The sequence below is a fragment of the Argentina silus genome (assembly GCF_951799395.1).
Source record: "Argentina silus genome assembly, chromosome: 15".
Taxonomy (NCBI): Eukaryota; Metazoa; Chordata; class Actinopteri; order Argentiniformes; family Argentinidae; genus Argentina; species Argentina silus.
The window spans coordinates 18,101,275-18,113,777 of record NC_139669.1 but is presented as its reverse complement, the minus strand read 5'-3'; the positions used below and the strand labels follow the sequence as shown (position 1 = coordinate 18,113,777).

The following is a 12,503-nucleotide window of genomic DNA, read 5'->3' as shown; positions in this document are numbered from 1 at the left end:
ATGAATAGCCCTAATCAAAATGTGGTATTTCAAATAAATATGTTTTAGAACATTCTATTATACTGCCATATAAGCTACACCTTAAACCCGAGCCATTCTTATCATTTTCCAAAATGTATTTAGGGTTAGGGTTAGGTATTTTAAGATCCTTCTATGAAAATAAAATATGCCAAATCACATGCTACTTTAGTTGACCGAGGCCATACATTGTGAATTATTATATGTTGCACTTAGCCTACTGCTGATGAGATGGGCCTGTCATTTTTATTCATTTCTTACTCTTATAGCCTACGTTCGATTATTCTAAAACACATGTTTTTTTTGTTTTTTTTTAAATAAACGTCTTTAGTGACAGCCGTGCGGTTCGCTGGTATATTTCAGTAGTTACTAATGGGCTATGCCTGTCCAGCGTTGTTAGTAGCGGGTCTGTCGTACATTGATAGAGAGATATGTAGGCTACAAGTCTATTTAGGACTGAACACGACCCTGGAGGAAAGCACAGACAAGTGGCCACATCTCAGCTCCACACCGGGAAACCGACCGTGTCAGCCCCGTAGAGGCGGATGTTCGTAGTCTTTATAAAGTCCTCTGACGTAGACCTAGGCCTATATACACCATGTAGGATACACAGTCTAAACGCGTTTTACTGCCGTACTCCTGGGCGCTGGTTTAGCTCAGTGGTTACTTCACACAATGACAACATTTCATGGTCCGCGGGCCATTTCATGGTTCGTGGACCCGAGATATGAACCACGGGCGCTGTCCTGCGTTTTTTTCTTCTTTCTTGGTTTTTCATTGGTAAATGGTGAATTGATTTGAAAGCAGTGTTGTCAGTCTCATGAAAACTACACACAAATTATTTATATTATTCCATTGAAGACTGTTCTTAGGTGCAATAGACATAATACCATCATAGGATACGTTTTTAGATTATTCCTGAATTGGCAGTAGGCCTACTAGAAATGTAATTTACTCAAACACCGGATTATTTTTCGGGCTGTTGTTTGGGTTTTGTTTTTCAGGAGCTAAATCATAGCCTATGCCTTTACGGCTGTTTTTTGAAATGTAAAATAGCCTATAGACAGCCTATACATTGAGGCGTGGTGAATACTAACTAAATCGATACAGGCTACAGTGCTCCGATGTAAAGAAAATATAGCCTAGTAGGCCTAATATGACCGAAAGAGCACTAGGCCTTTCGTTAGGCTTGTCCTCAGTTTGCTCCAGTGTACGGGCTGATGTCCGGCAGATGGCGCTCTAGGACCATGAATGAGAAAGGGGCTCTGAATTCAGTTACACTGTATTGCCATTGGAGTTTAGGTCAATTCCATTTCAATTCCATTTCAATTCCATCAATTCAGGAAAGGAATTTTGGAAATCTATTTTTTTATTTGAATATTCACCCTTTAAATTGAAATGGAACTGAACCCAACATATATAGGCTTATATAGGGTTATATAGGGCCTACAATAATAAGCCTTTGTATGCCTTTATACAACTGGAAGGGTGTCTCAAAAAAGTTTTTACTGTCTGTCAATCTCCCTCTTGATTTGACTTTCTCACCTCTTTGTCTCTTTGTCTCTCCGTCTCTATCTCTCAAACCACACACACACACACACACACACACACACACACACACTCACACACTCACACACACACACACACACAAGTGTTACAAGTTCAGAGAAAGTAGTGGTGTTTTGCCGTGGTACGATGGGGGGTACGAGGCGGGGGGTTGGGGTGGTGAACGGGTTTAATGCTCCGTGTAATGCATGTTAATGCAACCGGCACCCGGGCCTGTCGGTACATCCAACAGAGTGCTCCAGGATTATTCATCACAAAACATTTGTATTCTTCTGTCGGGGAACGGTTGATCCCGGATAGCTACGCACTAATCCTTCACTCCGTTAGTTAAAAAGACGAGGAAACCAATGGAACTGGTGTTTTTTCAGAAATGTAATCATTTCTGGAGAAGCTTAACCATCTGCTGGAGGTTAAATCTGGGAGCAGATTGTGTTTTGTGGTTATTTAAACCTTGCGGATTTGACTTTTTCCGCGAAGGGCCGGGTAGTTGTCTAGGAGGGCCGGGGGAGTGTGATCGTTAAGGGAGGGTGTCGGGGTCTTTGGTCTCCGTGGCTGTGTCGTCATCTTAACCAGAGGCATTTGAGCTTGAGCCACTGCTTTTAATTATAATGCGACTCGAGTCTGTCGAGAGACGAAAGCGAGCGCGCCGAGGGATTCTTCAGCATGTGTGTGTGTGTGTGTGTGTGTGTGTGTGTGGGTGTGTGTGTGTGTGGGTGTGTGTGGGTGTGTGTGTATGTGCTGTCTGACTGACCAGGATTAACGGGAGAAAGATTAGATCCGAGAAAACATGTGCCGCACTAGTTAAGAGACCCGAGTTGTCCTCTTTGCCTTATCAAGGCCATAACTGCCGGTCGTTATTATGAAGTTATTCCTTCAGCTGCTGAATGACTCACTCAAAGACTTTGTCTGAGCAAACCACCCCCGGCATTTGTCACATTTGTCACGTTGTGTTTATCTTAATAAATATAGGCCTAACTGTAAATAATCCGACTTTAATCCGAACAATAATACCTGATAGATTAAATTGAAGTGTGATTATGGTTTTATGACATTGCTTTTATGTTGATTGTGTTGATACGTGCCCAGGTCTACTTATTGAAACAAAGCCGTGTAATGCGTGTATTTGTACCGGGGTATCAGTGCCACTCCTATCATCATTGTGATCATTATTTTGCTTAAAGATAGACTCTCATAAATATCTATTAAAATTGAATAACCCATTATGGATTCTCTTTGTAAACCCCAAATGGTGTATGATGATTAATGGATGGGACCGTTTAGGCCGTGTGGGCAACAGTCTTCAAAAGACATCATTGAATGGCGCCAGACATACAGTGGCCAGTATGTACCAAGTAGACTATTTCTTCTCTTCTTGTTTTTCTGAAGTAATATTTTATTAAGTGTTTATCTACACACTGATTGGACACTGTGCCTCGAGAGAATGTGGAAACCTGTGTTAGATGCCCATGGCGATAACTAGAACGACACCCTGGATGAAAAGTAATTTAGCCTTAATCCAGATCTGTCTCATGTTTCCACTGAAACGTACGCTTTCTCTCTTTAATCGGCCGAGGAGCAGCGCAGTGAAAGGGTTAAACGTGGGACAGTAATTAGAGTCGCTGCTCTCATGTCGCCGTCCTCCAATACGTTGCTGCGCGATGCCCCCCCCCTCCTCTCTAACACACACACACACACACACACACACACACACACACACACACACACACACACACACACACACACACACACACACACACACACACCAGCTCCTCCGAATGTCTAATACACTGGAAAATCAAAGCGCGAGCCTCCCCCGCTCACACACCACTGGTGCTGCGCGCGGGGAGCACAACACAGCGCGCTTACTCTCTTCTTCTCTCCTCCGCCTCGAAGTTTACCTCGGTAGTCGTCTGATAAAAGTATATATAGTACCTTTAAATGAGACATCTGCTCACCACTATAGTTTTTTTTAAATGTATTATTGTTTTCTAAAACCAACGCGAACAAATCCACTCATCCTTTTATCGAACGCATCATGTCAGTGACTGTAAGCTCGCCTCGCGCTGTTTTCACTGTTGAGGGTTTCTGAGCGCCGCCGAGATGGACCACAGGCTCGCGAGGACCCGGTGGACACCGGTGACCGGGCTGGTGGTGGGTTTGCTCGTCTGCGCGTGTGTGGTGGACCTGGTTCTCGCGCAGATTCGGTACTCTATTCCAGAGGAGTTGGAACACGGGGCTTTCGTCGGTAACATCGCCGAGGACCTCGGTTTGGATGTGGCCAAGCTGTCCGCCCGTCGCTTCCGGATAGTCTCCGGTGCCAAGAAACAGTACTTAGAGGTGAATCTGGAAAACGGTATTTTATTCGTGAATGAGAAGATAGACCGCGAGGAGCTGTGTGAGCAGAGTCCGACCTGCTTCCTCCATCTGCAGGTGGTCATTGAGAACCCGCTGGAGCTGTACCGAGTGGAGGTGGAGATTCTGGACGTGAACGACAACTCTCCCGGTTTCCCGTGGAGCGAGTTCAATCTCGATATTACGGAGTCGGCGGCGCCCGGGTCCCGCTTCCCGTTAGAGAGCGCGCAGGACCAGGACGTCGGCAGCAACTCGCTCCGCTCCTACCAGCTGAGCGCCAACGACCACTTCCTGCTGAACATTCAGACGCGTAACGACGGGAGTAAGTTTGCCGAGCTCGTGCTGGACACCCCGCTGGACCGTGAGCAGCGGAAGACGCACGAGATGGTGCTAACCGCCGTGGACGGGGGTTCACCGGAGCGCTCGGGCACGGCGCTCATCACCATCACGGTGCTGGATGCGAACGACAACGTGCCCGTGTTTGACCGGTCCGTTTACCGGGCGAGCCTGGTCGAGAACGCGCCGAGGGGGACGCTCGTGCTGAAGCTGAACGCCACCGACAGGGACGAGGGCTCGAACGGCGAGGTGTCCTACGCTTTCAGCGGGCACGCACCGCTCAAAGTGCGCGAGCTATTCAGCGTGGACCCGTACACCGGGGAGGTCCGCGTGAAGGGGGTGGTGGACTACGAGAAGGCGAGTGTGTATGAACTGTACGTGCAGGCTCGAGACCGGGGTCCGTCGGCCGTGGCGGTGCACAGTAAAGTCTTGGTGGACATCTTAGACGTCAACGACAACGCGCCGGAAGTCATCCTCACCTCCGTGTCCACACCTGTGCAGGAGGACGCGCCACCGGGGACGGTGATAGCCGTTATTAGCGTCATGGACCGGGACTCAGGAGAGAACGGGAACGTGGACTGCCAGATCCCTAGCAACGTCCCGTTCCAACTGCACTCCTCCTTTAAGAACTACTACACTCTGGTCACAAGCGAGTTTCTGGACCGGGAAGCCGTGTCCGAGTACAACATCACCCTGACCGCTCGAGACCTGGGCTCCCCGTCGCTCTCCACGAGGAAAACGGTCCTCGTTCAAGTGTCTGACATTAACGACAACTCCCCGCGCTTCGCTCAGCCGTCCTACACCGTCTACGTGACCGAGAATAACGCCCCGGGCGCCTCCATTTGTTCGGTCACCGCGTTCGACCCGGACTCCAGTCAGAACGCCTACCTGTCCTACTCCATCCTGGACGGGCAGATCCAGGGCATGCCGGTGTCCACCTACGTCTCCATCAACTCCGATAATGGAAACATTTACGCGCTCCGCTCCTTCGACTATGAGCAGCTCAGGAACTTTCAGATCCGGGTGCAGGCGCAGGACGCCGGTTTCCCGCCGCTCAGCAGCAACGTCACTGTGAACGTCTTCGTTTTAGACCAGAACGACAACGCTCCGGTCGTCGTGTCTCCGCTACCCAAGAACGGGACCGTGGCCACGGAGGTGGTGCCGCGGTCGGTTGACGCGGGTTACCTGGTGGCTAAGATCACCGCGTTAGACGCGGACGCGGGGCAGAACTCCCGGTTGTCGTACCAGGTGCTACAGGCTACGGACGCGGGGCTGTTCAGCGTCGCCCTCTACACCGGAGAAATCAGGACGATTCGCCGCTTCGTGGATAAAGACGCCACTAGGCAGAGACTCGTCATCCTGGTCAAGGACAACGGCCAGCCGCCGCTCTCCGCCACCGTCTCGATCCTCCTCTCCGTGGTGGACAACGTGCCCGAGTCGCTGTCTGATTACGGTGACCTCACCCTCAGTCCGCAGCCCCCCTCCAACCTGGCCCTGTACTTGATCGTGTCACTGAGCACCATCTCGCTCATCTTCCTGGTGGCTATTATCGTGCTGGCCGCGGTCAAGTGCTACAAGGACAGAGAGACCCTGAGCGGGTACAACCTCCCTCCGTTCGCCTGCTGCTGCTGCGGGGGCTTCCAGCCTGAGCCTCCCCCGGAGGTGTTCAAGAAGTCGAACCTTAACCTGCAGATCTCCACCGGCGCTAAGGTGCCCACAAACTGCATGGAGGTGAACGGCAACGGCACCCTCTCCCAAGCCTACTGTTATAAAGTGTGTTTGACTCCCGAATCAGCCAAAAGTGACTTCATGTTCCTGAAGCCGTGCAGCCCGAGTAGCACACCGAGAAACAACGAGGCGAAGGGGGCAGACAATTTGGCCTGGAGCGCGCAAAACCGGAGCGCAACGGTAAACAACGGTGCCACCACTCCGAATGAGGTAATATAAGAGTAAATGTGTTGGCGCTTGGCAAACAGAATTAATCTCGTTATACTTACAGTACACTGTGTTTGTGTTCAGTTTATTTCTGATAATCATAATGTATGATTCTTCGATGTAATCAAATCAAGGTCAAATCATACATCAGTCATCCACGTAAGCCTAAACCTAGTGTAACTTGAACGGAATTAGATTTACATCAGCATCATTAGTCTGTGCGTTTTGCAAACTCACTTATAAAGAAACATCTTCATCCAGTTTATCTGTTTATATGTATACTGTCATAAATCGAATAGTAGTTACAAACTGCAATATATTTCAATCAAGTTATTTGAAATACTTGGGAGAGGGAAACAAGAGAGAGCTGGATACGTCGAAACATCATCGTTTACGTTAAACATATGTTCCTCCGCTTATCTCTCCTCTCGCACATGAAACTGAACACCAAAGATATCGGTTATGGACAAACGGAGCGGAGAGGAATGAACCTCAGTATGCAGCCTATCACCTGGATGCTGCTTCCTCATATCCAGTCCTCATGTACTCTATCTTTATTTTTATCTTTATCTCTGCGAAACAACCATATAGTTTATTCATAAACATTGTCATATTAATTGAGAAACCCCGTAACCCATGAGTCATGATGTAAATGATAGAGGAATTTATGTCATTCGATGACATTGACTCGAGTTCTTTCTCGGAATGAGAGGGAGAGATTAATGTCGTCTACTTTTTCCTCACATACCAGCAGCTTGAGTAGATTTTAAACTGGGTTTTACCATCATTTAAAGGTTAACACATGATAGACGAGGTGAATGACAGTTATCTCTGAGATAGAATAGCGACTGTCTGGTTATATTCCACTGCGACCAGCCGCAGTCGTGCACCTCCACTGATTGTCAAACTAACGCTTTTGGACAGATAACCCCACTAACTACGCCTCAAGGGCACAGACACGGCCGAGCCATTATACAGCACACAATGCGGCGCATACGCAAGGGGGTCGCGTCCATTATTGATGAAAAATGTCAAAGGGCTGGTTTTGGGGCGACAGGGGGAAGGGGGGGTGGGACTGGCGAGGGGGCCAAGGACCTGCTTGGGACGTGGTGCGCCTGTAGATAGCTCCCGCGCTGTCCTCGGAGAGGGAGATGTGGCTTTGTGTTTTGTCTGAGTTCCGAGCGAGGAAGGAGGGAGGGAGGGAGGGAGGGAGGGAGGGAGGGAGGCAGGCAGGCGGGATGTCGACACCGCTGTTGTCGAAATCCACTAGATGGGACCGGCAGACCGTGAATGTGTGCGTATTGTCCGTTGTCATCTCTATAATTCAATACAATGTAGACAGGCAGTGACGGAGAACCTGGACACACTTCCTCGAATCCCCGTCTCTGTTTGATAGAGGACAACAAATGTCAGTCCGTTCATAGCACACACCTCTGGCCATAGAAAGAGAGGATTCGAGGTCATGATGATTGTTCGGCTCGCAGCGACGTCCCTCCAGGGGCTTGGTGTCCTCGATGACGTTAATTGGTTCCCTAATCAGCCATGTTCTCCACGCGTCTCCTCGATGAGTCAGACTGGATATCATGCCCCGAATGACACCAGAAATATAACACACTCAAGTTGTTGATATTCTTACTTTTATTAGATCTAGCTACACAGACCCAAGCTGACGTTTAGACAGTTATCCATGCGCCAAGGTGAAGTGGTTAGTGAAGTATGAACAGGTGAGATGACCTAGTTAGTCTTAGGACGGTGAAGTCTTCAGCCTCTCAGAGTGGCTGTAATTAAAGTATGCTCTCGGAGCATAAGGCCGATATTAATGTAAAAATAATGCATAAAACCTCGCACAACAATTACGTGTATAATTTTCTTAATTTCCTCAGTGGCGTGGTTTCCTTTGAAGATTAAAATCGTGTTTCGTTTCATCCCGATGGGGTTCTAATTGGTTTTTGTGCGGAGCTAGCTTGGAATGTATTTTGAATACCGATGCTAATAATACGCTTACGTCGCATTCTCCTTGTTAACAGCTCTAAGTGAATTAATAGAGCGTGGAATCCATACTATGACTTACACCCGGAATAAATATCACTCGGCAGCGCCCCCCCCCCCCTCCCCACCCCCTTTAGAGGATGAAAGTGAAATAAGTGACAGGCGAGTCACTCCTCCACTCCGACCGCTATGTGAGAGAAGGTGTCTTCTACAATATGACCACAGGGGAGCAGTCAACCACCATGTAAAAATGGTCACTCTCAGAATTCAATGAGGCATCCGTCCCTAAGAATGGCACGAATGGAACGAATAGAAAGTGACATTAATGAAGTCACATACAACGTCTATGAAGATGTATTGGAAAACATAATCTCAATTGCCACTCTTACCAAAACGGTTAATTCTTTAGCTGCACAATAATTGGATGTTATTGGATTCTTCCCAATTAATTATTATTGTTTGAAATGTTTTAAAAACGTATTTTTCCCTATTTTTTTTCCAGCTGAAGCAGCCAAATACAGACTGGACTCTTACAAAGAACCAGAATTCTTCTCTTAAAAGGTAACCATGACGTTTGTGTGTCTTTTTGGCCACTACTTGAAGTCAAAGTCATCATCTGTCATCAATTCACTTGTCATCAATACGCTATGTCACTAGCCATTGGAGTGCCATTGATATATATATATGTCATTTAGCTGACGCTTTTATCCAAAGCGACTTACATTGCAGTGAGTGCATACATTTCAGTATATATGGTCCCAGCGGGAATTAAACCCACAACCTAAGCATTGTTAGCGCCATGCTCTACCAAATGAGCCACAGAGGACCATTGATAGAGGAGATACTGCTGTATGTGATCATGGATAGAGCATTTTGTGATCTAAGATTGGTTCATGTCTCTCCTCTGCAGCTATAACTCCATCAACATGGACGGCACCCTGATGCGCAAGGCCATGCATGCAGACCCAGAGAACTACATTACACCCATGGCTGGGCAGTACTGGACCTGGGGCACTCACATGAGGGGTACGCACGCACACACACATACACACACTAGTGCGAAGCCATGGCCCAGGATGATAACAATAGAACAGATATAGAGGGCTAAGTAACTTATAATGTAACTATTTGTGTGAGAGAGTGCGTGTGTTTGTGTAAAGAATGACTGTGATTCTTATCAAACTAATTTCCAAGTTCCTCTCCCTCCAGACTACAAGATGTCTCCTCCAGCCCAGGGCGTTCCTCCTCCTCGCTCCTGGACCCCTCGGTGCACCCCACCGCCCCAGCAGCAGCAGCCCACCCTTCCCCCACACCCACACCCTCACCCTCACCCTCACCCCCACCCCCACCCCCATCCCCACCCTCCACCAGACTACCAGCACAACGTCTACATCCCTGGGACCCCCTCAGGGTTCTGCACCCTCAGGCCCACTGTCCACCGCAGTGAGCTGGACGTCCACAATGGCTTCTCCACCTTCGGCAAGAAGAGACGCTTCATCACCAACTACGAACCCCAGGGGGACGCGGCCGTCATCAACAACGACCTGTACAACGATTAATGACGGCTCTCTAGGAGACGGTGTGAGGGTGATAGAACACATGTCTGAATGAATGACCTCTATGATAGGACAGAGAAACAGAGAGATAGAGGGGAAAGGGATGAATGAGTGAATGAATAATAACCTCTGTGTCACGCAGTGGGAAGAAACTGATGAGGAGCAGATGACTGAATGAAAAAGTGAATGATGAAGCGAATCCAATTCTGTAATGAATGAGTTAATGCTCAGCAAACCTCTGACAATAAGAACTGATGAACATGAAGATGGAAAAGATGAATTGATGAATCTCACACCTTCTTTGTCATTGACGGCCATTGTTTGACACATTACTTCCACATGTTTGCCATAGTCTGTGGTTTTCAATTATCATTATTATCATTATCATTATCATTATCATTATCATTATTATTATTATTATTATTATTATTATTATTATTATTATTATTTAGACAATCAGCCTGAAACACACTTTGAAAAGAAGCGTTCAAAAGGGCAGATGTTGGACAGAGCTTTGCACATTGTCATGGAATTCTGTTTTTGAAAGTGTATGAAAAAGAGGGTGAGGATGGGGGAAACACCGGGTAGCATTCATTCATCGTTTTTAAAATATGGTTCTGGCAAGCAGAGCTAATGTGAATTTCTATATGAATATATTTGTTTGTATGATATGCAAACTGCATTTGTGATGCAGGTGGTTCTCAAAGGCTTAGCGACACATGTACTGTACATACATTTCTGAGATTAAAGTATTTTTTCTCATATAATCATGATTCTGTCATAATTGCATTTTCGTATGCAGGCTATAGATGACGCTAATTTCGTACACTTGCTATCATTAGATTTCCGAAGTTTAGGCCTGCAGTGACAGGTTTAATTCATGGTATAACATCAAGAAAACAGACACGCTTTAATGTTTAATCATCTTGAGTCATGCATCCTCTTTAAAGTTAGGAAATTGCTTTAGGGTGAAAAAGTTCCACAGCATTCTGACATCAGGGTAAGCTTTTTGCAACGCTAAGCTGTTTTCCATGCCACGGAATAAACATAGTAAAATGCTAACATATGCTAATTGGAGTGCTTGCATTTCCATTCGCCCGCAGAGAATAGTCGAGGTTCATTAACTGAACAAACAGAATCTCCTCTCGAAATATCATTTTAATTAAAGACCGTGAGCCTGGGAACCAGTGTCGGGGAGGGAGCCTCACTTCCAAATGCCACACCTGGATGATCTGCCGAGCCCCGCGCCCCCTCTCTCCCTGCCCTTTTCCTTTTCATTTCTCGGGGAATGAGTTCCGAATGTCAACAGATGAGTATCGGCCAAATTCAGGAGGGTAATTAGGTCGGCACGTGCCTCAGATTGAAAATAATTCAGTTAATAAGGAAATGGTCTCCTTAGAGGAACAAGGCTTGTTGAGCTGGAGAGCAGCCTCCTCTGTGACTGGGGAGGAGGGGAGGCAAGGGAGGGGGGAGGCAGTGGAGGCGGGAGGCAAAGGAGGAGGGAGGCTGGGAGGGTGGAGGCAGGGCAGTGGTATTTAGGTCAGCTAGGCTCACTTCAATGCGTGTGAAACAGGAAGTGGAGCCATGGGCTTAAAAATAGAAACAGAGAATATTCCTCACCCTCTATGAACACGATGAAAAGTCTTGATGTGATGGTGTATGTGAATATGACCTTGAGAGGTTTTGGTCAGGCTAAATGAGTGGGTAAATGTGGACTCATTCACATCATAGCCCACCAGACCTGCCTGCGTATGTCCCTAACCCTTTTTTTTTTAGTTTTTTTTTTACTTTCTTATAAAAGCCAAAACTGGAGTGTAAAGTTCCATATACCTGAGCAAAAGCACAGCCTCTACATGACCTGTCCATGAGGTGTGCTCCTAATTACCATAGCGCTGTCCTCTTCAGGTCGCCACCCACTGTGTACTGCAGGCACACGTTCCTGTGAGGTCGGACCTTTGACCTCTGATTCTGGGCCCAGTGGATGTTCTACAGCCAGACTTCAGAGGGCAGCGAATCACCATGCAGAGCATACATCCCCTGCAGCTCTATGGCCCCTGGGACCTTCAGCAGGGCAAAATGTTCTCCACGCCTTTCCCTCCTCTGCATTCATCTCTCACTCCCACCCCTCATCTCTCTCTCACTCATGTTTATATTTGAGTTGGCTTCCCTCTCTCCCATCTTCTGATCAATACATGTCAGTTACAGACAGAGAGACTAGCACATTAGTTACATAAGAAAAACACTTACATAAAGTCAATGGAAAATAATGCATGTCCTTGCATAGAACACCATGACCTAGATATGTCTTATTATGAGGATGATCAACAATCCAGGAAGCCTAAATGGAACACAGTCTCTCACATCGTGGCCCATATCATATTGGCTGCATATTACAGTGGACAATGTGACCTGGTATTATAGAGTATCAAGACATGAGCTGAAATCATTAGACGAAACCTACTCCCTCCATTCACCACCAGAGGGCGCTCTTCAATAAGAAACAGGCAGAGAGAGTTTGAGGAGAGATTGAAAGGGTAAAGAAGCATACATGAAACATGAAACCTATACACAAATGACAGCGTCGTTTTGCGTGTTTATTGGTAGTTTGTACTACATTGAGAAACATGTGATTGTTTTTAGTGTTTGGTGGGCTTCTTGATCATCTTCAGTGGTCATGTTGGGCTGTGTTGTTCTTTGGTCCTTCTATCATCTGTAACAGAAAACACAGAAGCCTTTTCTTAGCTGTTAGGA

At 47.1% G+C, this 12,503-nt stretch overlaps 1 protein-coding gene across 2 annotated transcripts; it reads left to right on the top strand.

The window, feature by feature from the left end:
* Window positions 1–3,684: 3,684 nt before the first annotated feature.
* LOC310816214 (protocadherin gamma-A11) lies at window positions 3,685–10,519 on the top strand (the record flags this gene model as incomplete). Of its 2 annotated transcripts, XM_083686270.1 has the most annotated exons (5): window positions 3,685–6,003; window positions 6,094–6,210; window positions 8,699–8,757; window positions 9,107–9,222; window positions 9,406–10,519. In XM_083686270.1, the coding sequence occupies 5 exons, from the start codon at window positions 3,685–3,687 to the stop codon at window positions 9,753–9,755; spliced, it is 2,961 nt and encodes a 986-aa protein (XP_083542396.1). In that variant the 3' UTR covers window positions 9,756–10,519. The 2 variants fall into 2 exon arrangements, with proteins under 2 accessions (XP_083542396.1, XP_083542395.1); XM_083686269.1 differs by having other exon boundaries at window positions 3,685–6,210.
* Window positions 10,520–12,503: the final 1,984 nt, after the last annotated feature.